Source organism: Blennius ocellaris (assembly GCF_963422515.1).
Source record: "Blennius ocellaris genome assembly, chromosome: 9".
Taxonomy (NCBI): Eukaryota; Metazoa; Chordata; class Actinopteri; order Blenniiformes; family Blenniidae; genus Blennius; species Blennius ocellaris.
In genome coordinates, this window is record NC_137658.1 from 4,651,581 (window position 1) to 4,673,565 (window position 21,985).

At 41.1% G+C, this 21,985-nt stretch overlaps 1 protein-coding gene across 1 annotated transcript in view; it reads right to left on the reverse strand.

Annotated features, from left to right (window-relative positions):
• Nucleotides 1-368: 368 nt before the first annotated feature.
• zdhhc9 (zDHHC palmitoyltransferase 9) overlaps nt 369-21,985 on the reverse strand; it is a gene marked incomplete at its 5' end in the record, with an annotated part of 29,731 nt that continues 8,114 nt past the window's right edge. Inside the window, 8 exons of the mRNA XM_080502830.1 lie at nt 369-922; nt 2,000-2,135; nt 3,073-3,176; nt 7,423-7,525; nt 8,870-8,918; nt 9,033-9,170; nt 11,378-11,536; nt 19,633-19,793. Coding sequence (XP_080358956.1) covers nt 746-922; nt 2,000-2,135; nt 3,073-3,176; nt 7,423-7,525; nt 8,870-8,918; nt 9,033-9,170; nt 11,378-11,536; nt 19,633-19,793 — 1,027 coding nt within the window. The 3' untranslated portion in view covers nt 369-745. The remainder of the gene's footprint in view (nt 923-1,999; nt 2,136-3,072; nt 3,177-7,422; nt 7,526-8,869; nt 8,919-9,032; nt 9,171-11,377; nt 11,537-19,632; nt 19,794-21,985) is intronic.

The window sequence follows — 21,985 nt, forward strand, 5'->3', positions numbered from 1 at the left end:
ACATTGCCTGGAAGGAGGTTTTCTGGGGGGGTGGGGGGCAGATTTTCCTCAGTTTCGGGGGTGTCCACGCCCTCGTCCCGCCTGGACGTCGCGCTCGCTCTTCCAAAAGTGGTCGCAGCGCCGATCCGCCGGCGCTCTTCTGGGTTTGCATAGGGCATGTACATGTATGTACAACATAAACTGACCGTATGAAGTTTCACAACAATTTTTCAGAGGTAATAACTTCCGTCTCTGCCAGATGCTTGAAAGCAGTATATATGAACTCGTATGTCCCAATAAATGTCATAATACAGGTTTTAAATAAAGAGCCATTGCAGTACTGACAATCACAGCGAGCCCACCTGTGGGTGAGCCGAACACTTGGAGTGTTTGTTTTTTTTTTGTTTGTTTTTTTTTTGTTTGTATGTTTTCCAGCAGCTTCTCTCCTGTCGTGTGTCTTATCCATGCAGTGCTTCAGGAGAAAAGAAAGCTGCCGACTTTCCATTCGATCGCCCCTCCTGCAGGAGCGAGCCGTCCATCACGCAGCTCCGCAGCCACTTAGAAGAGGAGAGGAGGGAGGAGGAGGAGCCGCGGCAGCAGAAACCCGGGAGTCGGAGGATGAACCGAGTCGCCCGCCGCGCTGCAGGCGGACATCGATTGGTAACGTTCTCAGTGTGTGAGTGGGCAGGATTGCCGGCGGCGGGGGGAGGGTGGCTTGGACCTCCCCCCCCACCACCACCACCACCACCACCACCACCCGGTGCAGCTAATGGCTCTTGTCCTTGGCGATGGACGACTCTGCGTCGGTCTCGGGTGAAGCCAGGGGAGGGACACTCTCGTGGGACTCCTCTTTGGGGGAGGGGCTCTTCTCCGCCGGGACAGGGATGCCCGGCTTGGCGTCGTCCGGTGTGTGCTCGTTGGGGATGAGCGGAGCCGTGGTTTTCTGTAGGAAGAGGACAACGTGATGAAAAGTGAATCAGACCCTTTAAGGAGAAATAACACCATTTTGGCATTTATAAAGACCAGAGTGTTACTATATGCAGATTTAAATACTGCAGCTACATTGATGTTAAAAATTAAACGATAGGTTGTTAGACACTGCATCTGCTGCCATTTCTCATTATCACACACTGAGCTGATTAAACAAGCTGTAACAGTGGTGAAATACAACAAAGCATCACGTTCGCAATGAGGAGAGGACACGCTTTAACCAGTGACCACATACATGTGACAACCAATTATTCGTTTTATTCTAATTATTAAGAAATGACAATAATTCCACCTTTAAATTAGCTTATGATAAACATTACAAGTATGTTTTCAAATATCTATAAATATCCCCTTAGCACATCATTTTCTCTCCCCTGCAGCATTAGTGCACAGAAGCAAACAACAGGGGTGTTACAGTGAAATGTGTGATCCGGCAGACTGTGTGACCTGCAGCGTCTGTGGTGTCAGAGGGTTTGAAACACTAAAGTTTATCAAGACTTTCACTTTTGGAATCTTCTTATACGGTCACATATAAATGTTTAAACTATAAAGACGACATTCCTCAGACTCACAGCTCTTTGATTTTTCTCTCTGAAATAACACCATTCTCGATTACAAAATAAAGAAAAATGATAAAAAAATTTCAGCTTTGTTTGAACATGTATAAAGGCAGGAAAAAAACTTAACTGTATTCCAAAGCTGCCCTCTATTGGCCACATTCATTATGACAGAATCAAAACAGAACATGAGGCAAATTGTAAATACCGGTAATTCAACCAAAGGAAAGGAAAGAAACAATCGTAAATGTTTTTTGTCAGCGTTAATGCTCGCAAACAAATAGTTTGAGTGAAATTAAGATTTACATAGAAACCAAATGCAATCGACTGTCCAGCGAGTGTGTGAAGGCAGGCAGGTACAAAATGGCTCTGCTCTTCTCACACACATTTGTTTTTTCACCGTCTGCCACTGGTTTCCTGTTTTATGTCTGCTCTGCATCCATATTCTCAAGTATGTGTGTGTGTGTGCTCACCGTGGTCTGTGGCTCCGGGTTGCTGGAGGAGGAGGAGGAGGAGGAGGTGGTGGTGGCGGAGGAAGAGGGGAGGGGAGCGGTGCCGGCTGCAGGAACAGCCGAATCCTCCCGCATCAGTCCTCTTCTGTCCAGGACGCTGGAGGGAGAGACGAGACAGGACATCAGTCACCGACGGAGTCCGGCTCGTTACTCAACAAGAACGAGGCGACGGACAGAGAAGACGGATCTATAAAAGTGTGATCTGTCACGGCCATCGACAGGAAGCTCACAGACAAAACACACACAGAGAGGCTGAGACATGAAATACAACCTCGAGCACAAGAAAAAGATTCTACTCCGACTAAGCCTGCATGAAGAAATCATACACACGATGCACACAGAACCGTTGAGAGGAGATCATGTTTGCATATTGCATATTTAGCATATTTTCTGTAGTAAAGTTACAATATTTGAGCTGTAATCCAATCAGATGTGTGTAGTATTTACACAAAAATTAATTTTCTTTGTTACATAGATATTGAAATATTCTGCTACAGTTCATACAGACCGAGCTCCGACGGCGTTTGGCCTTGCAGAAGGCGTAAATGCAAGCAGAAGATGAAAAAAAAACACTGTGATCCAATTAGTGGCGATTAAATGAAACGACGCACAGACAACAGAGAGGCTCCTCTGCAGCGGTGTGGAGGTGTAACAGTGTGCGACTGTTTTGGGAAAACAAACTCCGAAGCTTAATGGCTCATGTGGAGGTTTGGCGGGGGTCGTCGCGAGGCGTTCAGGTACACGCCGAGCCGTGTTTTTAAAAGTATTCAGAAGAAAAGCGACGGTTCTTATGTGAAGAAAACGAAGAGGAGAATGAAAATGTGCTTTTTCCTCAACAAACAGGATTTTCTCTCGTATGGTTTGATATGTTGTTTGACTCCCCCAATTAAAAAAAAAAAAAAAAATCACATACAAGAAACGTTGGGCGCAAATGGGGCTTTCATCTCTGTTCCCTGCAAACCCAGTCGGTTGACAGACAGTAATTTGTGAATCCCCCCCCGCGCAGCACATCAGAGGCGGTGTGCGTCGGTTACCTCGGGTACGTGGGCCCACACAGCACCTCGCAGCAGTTTTTGATGATGTTCTTGTGACTGTAGGGGTTCTGCACTCTGTTCTTCCCCGACCACGATCCTTTAATCTGAGCAGAGAGGAGGAAAAACCTTTTTTTTTATTAAAGAAAAAAAAAACCCAACACACCATCAACCAACATCCATGCAATCCTCCCAGTTCCCCCACTTCTATACCACATTCAAGAGCACAGCTCCATTTTTAGATGCGATTCCCCCGGGCTCAGGTTTGACCTACTAAAATCTGTCTCGTCAGGATTTAATGATTCCTGGTTTAATGGGAACTCTGCGTGCCGGGCGGAGCAACAGGCCGGCTGAAACCACTTTAGTAATTCACTGAAAAATCTCAGAATTCATACCAACGTGCCCCCCCCCAATTGATGGAGTCTTTTCTCACTGCAGAGCAGGAGGCACTGCTCAGCTTTTATTTTTTAATGGCTTCAAGGGCGGAGGAAACACCCGAGCTGTATGAAATCATCGCTGCAGAATTATATCAAATACTCCAGATGTCAGTTATGCACTTTTTTATGAAAATCAAACTTTAGATATCCAAAATTGTGGTCTGTAAGTAATATGTGCTGGCTTCTGTCTCACCCATACAGCAAATGCAGGATGAAGATTGACTGGACGTCAGAATTACAGCCAGATTGTTGCAATACAATATTATTGCATATCATCCATTTCATTTTCCTTCATCTTCACAGTGGTTTCTTTATTCTCACTGTGCTGCCTTTCGGTTTACTCTTTAATTTCTTTGTTAATAGCTGCTTTATGATTCACTCCATATTGCTGTATTAATATACGCTTGTATTTTCACTGAATATTCCCAGTCTGAATGTGTCTGTCTCAGTCCAGTGGTGAATTTAACGAGCGTGCTCCTGCTGCCTCCCTTCACAGTTCCCCTCCACCCCCCCCCCCCCCTCCTCCTCCTACCACCACCCGTTGTTCGTGAGGAGGCGTTTGACGCTGCGAGCCAGAAAGCGAGAACTGCAGACGCTGCCGCACCTCCTCCGCATGCTTTCTGGGTTAAAATGAAGACGAGTTATAATTAATTACTAATTTCACACATTTTCTTCCATTTATTTATTACTACCTTACCTCATCACTCTTTATACATCACTCTATTCATGTTGACACTCAGACACTATTATAACTCTGCAAAATGCATTTACCTCCATAGATTTTTATTTTATTTTTGATACACACTTTGGTACGACCATGCGATAATCTTGCCAAGCATTGTGAGAACAATGATTTGGGACAAAATAAAAACATTCAAGTAGATTCTGTCAATGTCTTTGTGCTCTGTGATTCGTTCTTTGAAATGACAGTGCTCTTTCTCTTGCCAATAATTTACACTGTGACTTCCAAAGAAATAGAGCGTCGCCGGATTGACCAAATATATTGAAATACATGGAAAGGTAGTTTAATTATCAAAGTCCAGTCAGTCTTTTGTCATGTGTATACATGTAATGTGGTATTCTTTGTATTTATATATTCTGGTTCGAAGGAAGACACTTGTTTCAGCAGCCAGCTGTTTGGTGTGTGTGAGTCACACGTTACACATGAGTTCAAGTTGATAACTGAAATCAATTAATCTGTTTTCTATTGGATGAAGTTCAGGACGTGTCAGACAATCGGCTCACTTTCTTCTCACGCGATTGTAAAGATACTTCAACAGTATTGCAGTGTGTGATGGATATGCACACATGTTAGGATAAGCTAAAAACTATAATTACATTCTGAGGGAAAAAGAAAATAACCTGACCAGTCTGAAACAGGAAGTCTTTTTGAATTCATCTATTATGGATGCTACTCGATCACTGCGGCTCTCTTGGTTGCTTTTGATATTTTCACTCAGAGTCTTCTTCACACACAATGAAGAATATAAGAGGGAACAAGGAGAAATATTTGAGTTTAAATGTAAGGTGATAAAGCCTCAAATACCTAAAAGTGCAATTAAAAACCTTTCTACGCATTGACTGTACCATATTCTGAAAACATGCTGTTAAAAATAAGACTGAAAGTTTGATTCAGGTGCATTTATAATTGATAAGATGACTCCGGTCTGCAGTTTGCACTGACTGACCCTCCTGCCAGACTGAAGAAAGATTTTTTTATTTTTTTATTTTAAGTGTTGTAGATGTAGGTCAGCAGTTCCTTTGTGCGTCTCCTCCAACGCTCAAGGTCCCTCCAACGACAGTCTCCCCCTCCTCCTCCCCCCCGTCGCCTCCTCCTCCCCATCCTCTCTTCCACAGCTTGTTTTCTGGCGTCGTGCCCGACCCCTGCAGGTATCGATGCATCTATTATTAGGCCAATCGCAGATGTTGAAATGTCCGGGCTGACAGCCATTGTTTCAACTCCTGGAGCAACGTGCACATTGCAGAGCTTTGCTCAATGAGGAGGGGAAAAAATGAGGACAGTCATCCCACAGGAAAGGGTAAAAAAAAAAAGGGGGGGGGGGGGATTATAAATTAATCATTACTACAAAGTACGAGTGCACTCTCTTGCTTTCAGGCATCTAGAACCTCCCACCAGCATCTTCAGGGCTGCTGCTGCTGCTGCTTTTCGTCAGAGACTCTGCAGTAAGACGAGTCCTAACAAAGCCTCTGATGAAGTACATAAGCAGTTAAAGCCAGTGTATATACACACCCAGCAGCCCATAACCGACTCCCCGTGTGGATTCATCCGCCGGCAGCACCGCCGCTCATCAGCCGATTCACATCGGCCACAATAATGGGCCACATGCTTCATGGAACACAGGGCTTCACACCGTTTCAGTGGGATTATAATGTTCAAAAGTAGCAAAAACGCAGAACTGATCAGCGTTTCTGGACGAGCAATAATTATTTGCAGGGTAATTTGTCTCTGTGCAAAATCAATGAAGACCGAATGAGTGATAACACTCCAAACGTTCGTCGAATGTGGTTGTAGTCAGCCTGTTGCAGTCTGATTTCCAGTGCACGTCGTTCCCTCACACGGCACAGACTCACACACTTCTGCGCCTCAAAAGGGTCCAAACTGGGTGAAAAATAAAATGTGATATGACTGGTGAACCGTGTTTCATGTGAAGTTGGATCTGAAGAAGGAAAACAAACAGTCCCGTGTTTGTTTCAGCTCCAGCTGAGAGACGTTTACTCCTTTCGTTTACAATATAATAACCTTGTTTAACAAGCGGCGGTTTACTAGCACCGTGTCCTTCAGCGCCGAGCCGGGGCGGTGCCGTCGCCATGGAAACGGCTCTGCGGTCCTAAAATTGGTAACGTTTATGTCGTGCGTTTATTTCTGTAGCCGCGTGAAGTAAGACGTTTTCTGAAAATAATAAATCGGAGATGAGGCTCCAACTAAACACGCCAGGGCTGAACGTGTGAGGATTTAATTTTTTTGCATCTTTTCATCTGGATTTAGAAGAATTCCATCCATCATTTTGTGTTTATTAGTCTTCACTGGCGTCTTGAAGGTCCATGAACTTTCATTAATAAAGTTTCCCTCTTGAGATCAAACTGATTAAATCGCAAAGAGAAAACATCAGCAACAACTTCTTATTCAGGGCTGCATGATAGTGCAGTGGTTAGTATGACAACATTTCCAAATGGAGTTTGCATATTTTGCATGCGTGGGTTTTTTCCCCGAATACAAAAACTAACTAGTGAATCCAATTTGCCTATAGATGTGAATCTAAGTGTGTCAGTCTCTCTGTGCTTGTCCTGCGATGGACTGACGACCTGTTTATGGTGTTTCCCGCTTTTGAACAAACTCCAGCGAGCCACGACCCTGACCTGGATAGAACCGTACGGCAGCCATGGTGGAAGTTCACAGAGGCAATACAGGAGAGCAAGAAAGTAACATTAAAGCATCTAATTAAGCTTCTTTGAGTCGAAAATCACCTTAAGGGGAAAATATCAGACCTATTTTCCCAGAAGATTTTTCCAATCAGGATGGTTTGGTGGGTTTCTTCAGTTGCATCTGGAATTTATTTATAGATAAGATGCTCTCGGGTCACTCTGCTTAGGCCAGTTTGTAGGTTTCAGTCATAACCACAATCGTGTGGATTATCAGGCTTTCTTTAAGCTTTGTTCACATTTACTTCCTGGTTTGGACCAAAGAATCCCATTTCTTCTTCATCTACTGAGCTGTACTGAAAAGCTGCTGCATTGAACCCAACATCTCTCAGAATCATGAGAAACCCAGTAGCAATGCTTCATTTACTGTTTACAGTGAGAACAGCGGGGGGGGGCAAAAAAGAAAAAAAAAACATCGCTCGCAAACAACTTCCTACAAAAACAACGCGAACCCCCGAAAACAACATGAACTCACGTCCTCGTTGGTGGTCTGGTTGAGCGAGATCAGGTAGGTGTGGAAGCCAGTCAGTCCCACCACCGACCACAGGGTGAAGAAACACACCAGCACCTCCAGCACAGTGGGAGCCAGTTAAGAAAACAGCAACAGATGCTTTCCGCCCGACTGGCGGCTCACTGAGCAAACAGCAAAGCGTCCGGTGACGACACAAAATTATGTAACCTGATTAAAGTGTGTGTGTGTGTTGGGGGGGGGGTAAAGATGAGCGTAGAGACAGAGAGGTTTTATATGAAAGTGGAAATCATACTGGAAATAAATCCATTAAAATATCATAATGCCAGAGCACACAGCCATCGCAGTGAGCAGTTGTAGCCAAGACTGTAAGTAGTGGCGAAACACATGCTCTCGCATTTCTCAGCTCATTATCTGACAGTGAACAGCAACACGTTTAAAATTACTTTTTAGATTTTTCTCATATCCTGCAATGTGTGAGTTGCTGGGTCTGAAGAACAAGCTGCTTAAATTCAAAATATCTGCACGATTTCTACTCAGTCTGTAGAAATCCATATATTTATATATCTATATTAGAAAGTGCAAGAAATGTTCCATTAGCTGCAGTTTTTGTCGCTCTGCTTTGAAAAGTGAATACTCGTGAGTATTTATCAGGCAATTGGTTACACATTTTTTTATGAGCAAACGGGAAATTATATTTTTGAGGGCTTTAAGCAGGATTGCTGCAAACTCGTTGAATTTAACATCTTGTCAGGAAAATATGCAACATGTCTGCAAACTCCAGGCAAAGTTTATGCCAAGTGCTAATCGAAGTGTGAATCCCACTGAAAATTGTCACGAATCAGCATATTTTTCCCAGATTAATGTGTTTTCAAACAGATAGAGGTTCGAGCGAACACTCGCACATCTCAGACTCCAGATGGATTGTTACTTTTCTAATCTGATTAATATTTCCGGCAATTTATGAAAACATGTCTTACGGAGTAACGCAACATCACATTGTAGAGGAATGCATTTATTTAAAGCATCTTTTGGAAAGATATCTACCTGCTCCTACATCTCTCCTTGTGTTCAATGATATAATTCATATACATCCCTATACCTGTAAGTATTTTCTCCAATAGTACGGAGATCGAAATATGTATATTTAAATTATTCAGCTTGTACTTGCTGCACCCACGACACACTGCCCCGACAGCAATGCTTCAGTGTTTTGGTTTAAGAACTTAATCCACAATGTTAATGTAACCGATGCTTCTGGAAAATACATCTGGTTGAATAATGGAAGGTAATTGCTGTAGATAAAAAAAAAAAAAAAGTAAGCGCCACTCTGCTCAGACTGTAAAGAAACAGTGAATTTTGTGAAAAAGTAAAGCTTCCATCAGTTTCTATAAATAGTCTAATGTATGTTTTTTTTTTTGTTTAATGACAGTGTTCAGGTTTTAAAGGATATGTTCCAGGCGTTTCCTTCAAAGTGTTCAAAAAGCCTTTATCCACGGAGCCTGTGGACGGTAAAAACAGAGAGAAGGAGAGTTTTACTCATCAAAAAACAAACAAAACGACAACTCTCACGAGAACCCATCACGGAGACAAACAAGCCTCGGTGCGATACTCACGCATGACCACGTGGACGATGTTGAAGGTGAAGATGTAGATGGTGAGCAGGGACAGCGACAGCGTGAACAGGTAGAAGTATCGGTAGTTCCTCTTGCCCACACAGTTTCCCACCCACGGACAGTGGTGATCGAAGCGGTCTGCGTGAAACGGAGAAAAGGATTAATAAAGCGGTTGATGGGTTAATGCGAAATATGCCGGAATCAAACGACGTATGGGTGGGAGTGGTGGGATAAAAAAGGAAAAAAAGTTAAAAATACACCGGTTTCAGCTCTTTTGAATCACACACAGCTTTGAGCTGCGGCGTCTGGGGGTCTAAATATAGCCGCCGCCGGCTCATCCGTCATCTGGAGCCGAGCCAGACGGAAGCAGGGCGGGGGGTCGGATGGACAACGCGAGGTAAACAACTCCTGCTACTGCTGCAACACTGCAGATGGAGTTTCACAACAATGCTAATGCTAATGCTAACGTGCTAATGTAAACATCACGGCGGGAAGACGGGACGAGACGTTGAGGCTCGAAATGACTGGATGCGATTTCTTTTTGGTTTGCAGGAAAGTAACACACGTTTGCTGCTTACGGTGGAAAATGTCCATTTTATATTAACCGGTGACTCCAAATTTGATTCTGTCATTTGAAGTGCCCAAAGCTTATTGATACTTTTTATTCCCTGAAGTTATTTTTACTATTCAATGGCTCATTAGCACATTTCAGCGTGTCAATTAATCTAAGAAGGCGAGTCTGTCACTTTAAAACCTGGAGCATTGATTTCATGCTTCCCCTCCCTTTATCTTTTCCTATCATGAAAATCAAGAAGCCTTCAAACGGTCTTAAAAACAGTAGCATCATGTGAGAACACGTCATCTCATGCCATGTTCACATTCTGCAGGGCTTTTATTTTAGCTCAATTCTTCTGTGATTGTTTTCATTTTGCAATTTGTTTGAACAAAGAATTCGAACGCAGCATGAGCCAAACGACGTGTTAATGTTCACAATAAACTAAAAGTGTGACGGTTCTGAATGCTGTCCATCAACGACACGACTTCAAGGTTAAAGTGATGATAGCCACATTATTGTAGTGTAAACCGTCAAAAACAGCAATATTTTAAATGTGTAGAAAATTAAGTCGGTAACATGACAAGCAGTGAACTGATGTTAATGAGTGATAACAACATTGTGTGTGTGTAACAGGGTCGAGTTTAAAGCAGCTATAAGTCACAAAAAGTGTTTTTTATTAAGATGATATAAATAATATGTTCATTTATTTCATTTTTTTGACCCGATATGTTTTGACCTCTGTATGAAATCATGACGCTCTTAATTTCTTTGTATTGTATCGCAAGCAAAACATTTCTATGCCGTGTAATTGACAAGCGCTTTTACAATATTAGAGAGCAGTTGGTTACACGTACAGCTGCAGCACTTTGAAGCGCTCTTAAAAACACCGTCCCAATAATCCCATGAGTGCATTTAGCCAAGCGCACAACGTCGTTTTTAAAAGTTACGAAAGCACCGTTGCATAATATACCTCCGTGTCAGATGTGTTTGTATGTGCTCAACTTCGCAATGAGAACATAAAGAAAGTCTTAAACGAGAGATGGTTTCTTAAAAAAAAAAAAAGAGCAACTGAAATGCAGTGAATGTCGCTCCAGGTTTAAATAAGCTGGATTTCTGAAGTCAGACTAACACGAACACACTATTTCACACAGGCTGAACTATAGTACATCTATTAAACGGCACATTTGCGAATCATTAAAAAAAACTGGCTTTATTTTCTCTTTTTGTGTGGCTGCATGTTCACTGACAGACTTTAATTTACGAGCGAAGCTGAGATGTGTGTGGAGGAGTGACACGAGGCCGCTTTGTGCGATTTCCTACAGCAGGTGGACACAGATGAAGCAGTGTTCACCATGACGGTGCATTTATTCCCTCACTGAGCCCCCACTGTCTCCTCTTATCGGCTGCGGGTCGACACTCCCTTCAAACACATTCCTCAATCGTCGGCAGCCCAATCGCTGTTATTCTATCACTCACACACACACACACACACCTCAACACAACACACACTACCTTCAAAATGTAACTCACATCTTCAAAAGAGAGATAAAGGTCATTTGTATCAGTTTTCTAAAACTTTTTTAAAAAAAATTTAAAAATCTTTACATAATTCCACCGTCGTGACAAGTGACTGCAGCGAGGTAATTAAAGTTCCGGCTTCAGTAATGATCGTGATGTCAGAAAGCAATTCTATTTCTGCAACGGTGGGGGAAAAAAAAAAAATCTCCTCATCTTCTCCCTTCTGCCTCGGCTGCGACTGGACGGCAGTGATCAACAGACTACTTCTTACCCACGCAGTTGTCACAGATGCTGCAGTGAGACGCCCGCGGCGGCCGGAAGATCTTGCAGGTGTAGCAGTATTTGAGCTTGACGATCTGGTTGTTGATCTGGACGTTGCGGATCCGAGGCGGCGGCCGCTGGCCCGTGGGGATGCTCCCGTTGGCGGCCTCTGCGGACGCAGAAAAAAAAGGAGAAGATACTCAAACCACGTCTTTTTTTTAGTCACACTTCCAAGCTTCTCTACTTTGCTTGAGTATTTTTCCAGAGAACGACGTACTTTAACAGCCCACAGTTGAACACTTAACACACATTTTGCTCTTTATATTGCCAAAACGAGCTTGTTAATTGTTTTAACCTCAGAGTTAAAGGATCAAATCAACAGATGATTATTGATATTGCAAAAAGCATCAAGCTTCAAAAGTGATCAAGCCTTATTGATCATTGAATCCCAAGACTTTCTGTTTCAGAAATAATCCGTATAACATCTAATTTTAAATGGAATACATCGTGTTTTATACAAAGTTCAGCCAAGTTAATACAAGTTGAGTCGCGGTTAATGATTAAACTTGTGTCCACAATAGCAAACAAAGCATTACAATAATAATAGTTAAGGACTCATATTGGTGTATATGACAACAAAAAACAAAATAAATAAAGTTAAAATTAATTTTTTATCAACTTCTTTCACCTTTGCTAAAGTAAAAAAAAAAAATTGCTTCTTTAACCAAATATTTTTTTATAATGCAGAAATATCTGCACTTCTGCTTAATTGAATAATATATACTTTTGCCAACTATGAAGATATCTTGACTGATTATAATCATGTTTTGTGCGTTACACTGAACAAACCAGTCAGAGTACTACTTTATCTTCCACTGTCTTTAAGATTGTCATGATCTGCTGCTGTGAAGGCAGGATTTCCAAACAATGGCACAAAAAAAACCAACCATATATTCTGTGCAAAAGAAACATCGACTGTGATGGAACTCATGACTAAGGATGATTTACAGAGACGACACAGTGTGATTAGATCTTGGGGCCGAGATTAGATATTGGAAAGAATCTTCTGAAATGATTCAGGCCACATTGTACTTTTGCACAATAACTTGCAATACTGTAAGGAAGGGAATCAATTGTCATTTTATTTTTCTCTGAAGCATCATAGGAAACTCAATACTGACAGAAAAATACCAGAAAATACATTTCAAACAGTCAGAAGTGTTTTCTGTGTCAAAGTCTCCCTTAAATACCCAAAGAGAATCATTTGAAGGAAACTGGGTGTTTATCAAACTGAATCCTGCCTTCGGCCGTTAGGTGGCAGTAATGCAACCAATCCCCAGTTATTAAGCAAAGCCAAACTGCTTCTCAACTAACCAGCACCAAATAGACCTTGAACCATCAAGATAAATCCAATTATCAATTAATAATCAATTTTTTATTTTTATTTTTTTTGAGGAATTTCTACACTACCGTCAAAGTTAACCAAGCAATATATAAATACATCAATCTTTCGTACTTGATATTATTGTTTAAAACACTTTCATGGTCATTATCAGAGAAAACACTTAATATAAACAAATCTCAATGCAAAAAGACATAATCATCTACCGATGTGCTTGTAAATTGTATAATTACTGTAATACTCCACGATGTTATTGCATGTCCAACTGGTGAAAGTCCCGTGTGAACCATCTATTTTAGCAAGTAATTACAGCTTGCATCATGGACGTGGGCAGTTTTTATATCCGATGTCATTCTAACCACAACTGGGATTCAAACCCTCACACTCAAGGTCGAGACTGATGGATCACAATCACCTAATAAGAGATTTCAGGGAGGTTGTATCTTGAATATGGCGACCATCTGTCATCCACTGACTGGTCACAAGCGAAATTCACATTTTACTAACGTTCACCTTGAGTTTTTGAGGAATCTACACCTTTTATAACTTTTAGCCTGATTATAACTGATTTTTTTTATTTTTTTAAAGGTTTCGACCACAAATCATCTTAAAACACATTAAAGATTGCACAGACTGGTAAAAATGCATTATATATTTAAAAATATGGACGGGAAAAGACACCTGCACTGACTCAGGAGACTGAACTTGTGGTTTTGTTTCCACACAACAGTCACAAAAACAAATGAGGCTCATATGTATTCATTATTGGGAGATTTTTTTTTTTGTGTGTGTGATGATGGTACACAGCAGGAGCGGCGAGGTTAGAGAGGCAGGCTAATGATCACAAAGTTGCCGGCTGGAGCCTCTCAGGAGAGAAGCAGCGAGGGAGAGATTCGCCATTAACACGCTCTAGTGGGCCGTCGTGAATGTGACGTTAATGGAAAAGAGAAAGAGCCTATTTGACTTTGTGGGGATGCATTAAGATAAAAAAAAAAAAAGTGTTTGTGGAAATTAAATTATCTTAATTGGAGAGAGTGTTCAAGGATGAGAGTGGAGAAATTGGGTAAATTGCCTATTTATCATTTGTATGGAATCTCTTAGAGAAACCATTTCGGTGATGACAAATCAGCAGCTATCAAAAAAAACATCTGCAAAACACAGATGAAAAGCATTTTTTTCCCCCCGGCATCTCGGGATACACTACTTGACAGTATGTATCTACCGACTGCAGGTTTAGTGGCGTTCGGGACAAACTGGCGTGGAATACATTTGTGAGTCACTGCTCTCGGGGAATGGCGGCGCTCCCTCGGGAAGCCGGGCTTCGGCGGCTGGTGGCATTACATATTCCAAGAGGATGTCTCTCGTCGTATTAGCGTCCCCCCCCCCCCCCCCCCCCCCCACCCCCCACCCCTCCACCGGGACTGCCGCTAACAGGCTGCAGGGAGCGAGCTTCCAGGCCTCTGAGGCTTCATCAGCATGCCTGCTCGCCTGCCTCCGCCACTGGCGTTTCAGCACGCCCACGCTTGCCACGGCAAAAACAGCTACTCCAACACTTTAAAATCCCACGATGCACAATGTCTACGAGTGTGGGATGAAATGTCGTTAAACCGAGCGCTTCGTTTTAAACCGGCGCGACGAAGAGCGTCGCTCCCGTGAATGTGTGTGGCTATTCGCGGGAGATCTGCGTCGTTAAAGGTGAGGAGGAATGAGGAATCTAGAAAATAATGAATTAATTAAAGAGACTAAAAGTCAATCAGCGAAGTGTCGGGGGAGACATTGAAACCAGTGCGCAATTAAACATCTGTTGCTGTTTACTGACTCTGACATCCAGAGGTTAAAAGAAACCTGTATCCATTTATTCTAAATGTATACCGTCCTTTTAGTACAATTTTCTATTTAATTGTTCCATCACCATGTCACTATTTTCGAGTTTTCTGAGGACCACAATGAAAATAAGTCTCTTTTATGCCTTTTTTTTTGCATTTTTGTTGTTTTTTTACATGTCATTGTAATGATTGATGTGTATGTTTATGTTTTGTATGTACATGTCGAAAATCCAAATAAATTCAAAAAAAATAAAATGTGGATATTTCCAGTTCCCATCTTAATGGAAAATAGATAATCAGATTTCTAAAAGAAAAAACTTGTGTGCCCACTTGTTTTTATTTGGCACTTCAATAAGTGTTTATGTACAAACCTTAATTAATAAAAAAAAAAAAAAAGTGTTTAATGTCTTTTTAGCCATCAGAAGGCCAAAAAGTAACAAAAGACATAAATGTCAGATCATTTTAAAATCATTGGAAAGCTGCAACTGTGTGTATTCTGGGAAAACCAACTGCAGTTTTCATCAAATAAACTCAATATTTTGACATTGTTCATGTGTGTTTGACGTCTGCCTTGCCAAACAAACTTCCAATACACCTTTTTATTAACTGAAAGTAGAATACTGCAGCACATAATTCAAACTCTGTGCTTCTTTGTACTGTAATACAAAGTGATTATGAAAATTATCAAAGTTAATATTACATTTTGCGCAATTAAACAACATCCAAACAAATAATTTAACTCTTAAAATGATTGACATCCTTCACTAATATTTGGAGAATCTCTTACAGCCTCGACTTCTGCACATAAAACAGAGAAATTAAAAACTAAATATGCTCTCTAAGATGATGATTCAAATCTCAGCTGGATGTTCAAGACATTTAACTTCAGGCGTTAATGTAAGCAGGTTAAACTCACATTGAAAGAGGTGAATTTTAACGATGTTTAAATGTAGCCACAGTTTGTTAGACAGACAAGTAAAAAAAAATGTGATTAAGTAGTTTCCTGTCACCAGAATACCAATGAATGAGTGAAGGAAACCATCTGAAAAGCCAACATTGAGTAACAAATGCTATTTATGCTTGAAAATGTATCAAATATTGTGTGATTTTATCAAATGTGACACATATTAGACTCTGTTTAATAAATTCACTGACTAATTGAATTAACACTTCAGTTTTATCCGCTGACCTAATAGTATAGACATAATAACAATAATAATAAAAACAATAATACGGATGATTGCCAATCAAATGAACAGTGTTCTGCATGATCAAACCGCGTCCTTGTAATTAAAAGTGTGTTTTTAGCCGGAGCTCAACATCCACTGGTGCGCACACCCAACCTGGGGCAACGTAAAGCAAAACAAGCATGAATAAACCAGCAGGACTGAGGCTGTCCGCCCACTGCTTGGCGAACGTATACACTGAAATATTCATTCAGCCAGAATACCTTCACTTGGGCTGCTCCACCTAATTTAAACTCTGGATGTCATTTTAAACAAGCATGGAGGCATGAAACTGCTTGAACCAGTGGTTGCTGACCTGGGGTTGTACATAGCTTTTTAGAAAAATGCACCATATAAATACTCATTTGCATTTGAGTTTTTACTTTTTTGTTGTTGAAGTTTTTCATAAAACATGATGAGTCAAAGGATGGGATTTTGGTGAAAAACACAAAACAGAGGAGCATCCTGTGAAGCAGAATGTGTAGGGAAACATGTTTTCACATGTATATATGACAGTAAACGATGAAGCTATTTAATCTACAAAAAAAAAAAAAATCACCAAAGACTTCTCAGCAAACTTCACGCACTCTGCTTGGGAGTTCAAACGGTCGGCTGGACTCTGTTGCTAATTGGCCCCGAGAAGGAAAAAAAAAAAAGAAAAACTCAGGAATTAGAAAGATTTTGAGATATTCTGGGGAATTTTGGACTTTCAGTGAGAAAATTAGCAAAACAGCGTTGACCTTTTATCTTGGGCTCTATTACATCTCGGATTAGAGGAGCTGGCAGGAATGAAAGGAGCAATACGAGGAGACATTTTTCACAGAGGTGAATGTTAAAAATTAAAAGAAGTTATTTCTCTAACTGTCAGATTGATGGTATTTTCTTTGATTTAATGGTTTTACAAAAAGAGTTTCTCTTTTCCAAGAAAACTTCAACTTTCTGCATGTGGCAGTTCTTTAATAATACTCCTGTGATTGTATGATAGTATTACAGAAGTCCAGGGGGCCAATAAACAATAGGTTTTATTTATTTTCCGACCTTTGTTTATTCTCCTTTTGTATACATTTGCTTTGTTATAATGGATTCGTGTTCTTTACATATTCATTGCATGATCCTGTGCATTGTAAAGTACTGTGAATGACCATGTGTGTGAAGGTATTTAGATAAACTCGCTGTGCCAAATGACCCAAATCATCACAGATGGTCTAAATCCTGTCAGAAGTGAAAGAATGGGGACTTTTGAAAGAGGGTCAAGCTAACATTGGTGTTTGCAATAAGTAAAAGGCGACGTTGGGAGAGATGTGCTGACGGGGTGAAGCGACATTTAACCCACAGTGACGGCGTGATGTCAGGAGAGCTCTAAGGGCCGTGCATCCTGCTGCAGAATGAATGAATTTAAATGTATGTAGATTAATTATCTGTGTCTGTGGCGTTATCGGAGGACAGGTAGCGAACACTGGAGGAGCTGAGGCCACGCACACGCACACGAACACGAACACGCACACACACACACCCCACTTCACAACCAACAGAGCTCTTCGCCTCCTCCTCCTCCTCCTGCAGCATCACGGAGAGGCGAGTGACTGAATGAGGACACTGACGGTGAAGCAGCTTCTCTCTTCTGCGATCTCATCAGTAAAGTGACTTTTCTGTCAGATTCACGCACACAACAAGGATATCTCAGATTCCTACCAACCCGCTGTTAGTGTCCACTTTAAAAAAATCGCCTTTAAATTTGGCTGCAAGTGTGAACGTGAGTGGAGGAGAAATAATCCGATGAAAAAGCAGCAAGAGAAGAAGGTTTTCAGGTGCAACTTCCTTTGAAATGTGTATAAAGAAATTTATGTTAGGGGGACAGTTTCAGTACCGCGACAACAAACAGGAGTGCAGGACTGAGATATCCTCCGAATAAGCTGGTTTACTGTAAATAAAACTTGTCAGGCTATTTGCACACCCGGCAGAAACACTGCTTTCCATTTGAAGTCGTGTTTTGTGTTCGTCTGGTGAACGCAGGTCAAACGCCGACACTGCGCTCGTCTCAGCCCGACACTTATACCCACTCCTGGGGGAAACATCTGTCCTTTTAGCTGCTGATCACTGGCAGTGTGTGTGGGTGGGTGTGTGTGTGTGTGTGTGTGTGTGTGTGTGTGTGTGTGTGTGTGTGTGTGTGTGTGTGTGTGTGTGTGTGTGTGTGTGTGTGTGTGTGTGTGTGTGTGTGTGTGTGTGTGTGTGTGTGTGTGTGTGTGAGCCTGCAGTTTGAAGGTGAGCAGGTAAAAATGCAGCAACCTCTGAGTTGTTTTTGTTGTTTTTTTTTGTGGGGAGTGAAAACAACAACAGGTAGCTGTGAGAGTTGTTAAAACTAACAAGCAGACAGCTGACACTCACCGCAGAGTTCAGGGTCATGAGTTTCACACTGTTGTTTACCGTCACAGACGCCTGCCTGCTACTTTTCTCGGTTGTTCCAGTAACAGCAGTTTCTATGAATTTGTATTCACCGAGACTCGCGGTACAGTTTTTCAGGAGCAGACAGGAGCGCGGCGCTAAGCTCCGAGCCGAGAGATCAGTGATGCAACACTAAATATCTACCTAAAAGCTTTCAGAGTACCATTAGCATCAATGCAGCCACGCTGTGAGGATGAATTTGTGAAAACGTGCACGTAAAAGACCTGTGAGAGCCCGATATGCCACGACTCAAATTGTTATAAAATATAATGTAATAAAACCCGAAATCTAAGAACTGGTCGATAATGTAGCAAAGACCCTGAGTCCAAAACGTAAAAACCTTTAACATTACATTATCGGGCAGGCAAAATATTTCCCTCTAATATTGTAATAATGTTTTTAAGTCATAAAGTTGGACTTTAACTTGAACTGCTTTAATTCGAATAACACTGAAGGAGTGAGTTTTAAAGGTTTGGACTATTTGTTCATACAAATATTTATATACAGTTTAAGGTATATATGTATGATTGCTGTTGCCCATTTACAGTCTTCTGTTCTTTATAATATGCAATCTCCCCAATCATCTCTATATAATGCATAAGCACTAAACATATTAGGATTACATTTAAATTCTTGTTAAATCTTTTTACATTCAACAGCTCTTACATTTCAGGTTTTATTACTTTAGATTTTATAACAATCCAGGTCGTTGTTGGGCTTTAAAACTTTACCCTGAAGGATATTCAAGTCATTTGTGACATCTTAGTGGGCGATTAAACTCAAACAGATAATATGATTTTCCACCAAAAGGCATCATAACAGAATTTCCTCAACAATTTAGAAAGTTTTGTTCAACCATTGTTTATCAAAATTTTGTCTTTCTAAATGTTGTTGCACTAAAACAATGGCAACATTTGCAGTTGCTCTTATGTGGCTGAAATTCCCTTTTAAAAAAAGTGACATATCATATCATTTTTTTTCATAGAATTTGTGGAAACCTGTCATTTGAAGCCGAAATTTAAAATGTCACGTTGATAATCTGACGTGTGTTTTTCTCTGAGCTCTCAGTGTTTGGAAATTAGTTTCTGAAAACAGGTTGTTTGAAAAAGGCCGTGAATCGATCAGGAGCGAAAAAACATTTCAATCAGACGGCAGCCGGGCTGCTCGAGCACCATCAATCAAATACGGGCAAACAACAAACACGCCGACCGAATCAAGCAGATCAATGGCGCTTTATAGTGATGCACTTTCCATAAACTACATGTAAAGACGTTGCTTACATTCCTCTAATGTGTCATGAATGTTTAATGCCATACATGAGGATTTGAAGCCTCATTTTAAAAGTTTGTAAAGCTTTCGTGCGACTGACCGATTTCCATCTCGATGAACGTGGCCTCCTCTGGAAGAGCTCGCGGCAGCACGCCGGGGTCGCTGAAGCTGGTCCTCAGCAGCATGGCAATGACGAAGAGGAAGAGCAGGACGGCGAAGACCGGGATGGCAGGAGACAGATGGAGAGCCAGGTACGGGCATCTGAACACAAAGATATTATGAATCATACTAAGGAATAAGGTTGAAGTGCCGGTTAAGACCATCCAAGTGATCACACAATGTATTTCTATAGCACCTTCAATGCAGCTCAATTACAACGGATGGGTGGATGGATGATCAAGATTATCAAATACCTGATACGATTGAAAGAAAAGTTCTTTAAGCCGTATATTCAACTAAACCTTATTTCCAAAGCACTTTAAAAACAACCACAGCTGAACCGAAATACATAAATAGACATACAAATCTAAAAACATGAGGCGGGAGCGGTTAAAAAGACAACAATAAAATTGCAACAAATAAAACAGGAGTAGATCCTCAAGGAGGATAAAAAGCCAAATGAATAAAAATGGGTCATAAGATTATTTTTCTAAAAGTAGTAACAATGAAAACAATGAGATAAAACAATAGAACGACAAAGAAAAAGTCAAAGCAAGCATTGGAACTTAAATGAGAAAATCAAAATGAGAAAAGAAATAATAAGAATATATGGTTTTTTTTTTATTATTTGGAGCTTTGGTGAAAAGGTTTCAACATATCCAGATGCTCTCAAATCCTCAGGCAGATGAACCAGAATCTCTTCAATCTCAGTCATGAGGTCACACTGACCCATACAGGATAAAAGTATGAACTCCCTTTCAGTCCATCGTAGCACAAAATGACCTGCGGGTCACTTTTCTATCATAGAATTCTGACCCACTCCCATTAAGTCATGGAAAAGTGACCAATGCCTCAATACCTTACATACATACGAAGGAAATAGACGATATGACATTAAAATAGACAAAAATCAATATTCTATAGCATGGAAAAGTCACCTATTTAACAATATATATTTTAAATATCTACATTAGAACATTCTTAATTGCAAAAGGTAAAGTGGTGTCCGGGGGTGAAAGGTCACACGCACACCGTGATAAGTCACGACCGTAAAACAAATAGCGCCACGCCTCGGTGTGGAGGAATATTGGCGTGGCTGCGTCTGGCAGGTCCGGCGAGATTCGACCCAGCGGGGCTGCTCCCATATCTCAAGTGCCGTAACAGACGTGAGCTGCGGAGCAAAGCGCTGCAACAGAGCAGCCGCAGTCGCCGCAGCAGCAACAAAGGCTTCCATAAGCAGTTATTAATAGTTAAACTGCAAGGCCTCGTCTTGCCCCCACGGAGCTCAGATCATATATTCATAATGCAACACTGATGTTGCTCTGCAGGACTGGAAGGGACGAAGCAAGATCCCGAACACACTCCGACTTCTGTACCGCCAGTCAGCCATGACACGCCGCCACTATGCTGCACAGAATCCATGTTCGCCTTTATGTTCGGATTAACAATACGTGCTCAACACAGGCAAAGCTGGAATAATGTGTGTAATATGATAATCGGCTGTTTTCAAGCAGAAAATCACAAACATTTGACGATTTTCTCACGTTAAGTGATGATAAACTGAAGAGGGTCTAATCCAGGGGTGCCAAACTTATTTAGGTTCAGTGGCCAAATACAGCTTCATTTACTCTCAAGTGGGGCAGACGGGTAAAATAGAACCATAATAATATTTAATTTTGAATTTTAAAGTTTTTCTTTGTCGTGGCGTAGAATGTACACGATGGAATAATGTGTATATTTTCACAAAAAAACAAGCAATTGCTACCACAAACTAATACAATGTCAATATAAAGTCAATTCTAATGAAGTGTCCTGGTGCTAAATACACTGAAATTACAATATTATACATGTTTTTACAAACTTACTCACTTGACAGACCACAGTGGAGCTTCTTGCGGGCTGGTTTTTGCCCACGGACTTTATGTTTGACACTCCAAGGATCATCATTTAACTTTGATTTCTGGATTTATCAAATGCAAGCTTATTTTTGAAAATGAAAAGTGCATTTTTGCATTAATGGATTATGGCCTTTGGCTTGATTGTTTTGATTGGGATTTGTAGAATTTACTCGTACAGTTTGTCTTCCATTACAGTGTAAATGTGAACAGAAACTAAAAAAAAAAAATAAAAAAAATAATGGATATAAACAACTGATTTGACTGTTGTGCACCCGCTACAGGCTTAAACATGGTTGTTTTATCCTGTCTGGGCGGCGTTTCCATTCTCACAGAGCTGAAGGGACGTTTAAAAGAAAATGGATGCAACCGAGGGAAGAAAAAACTGTGACTCAGCAA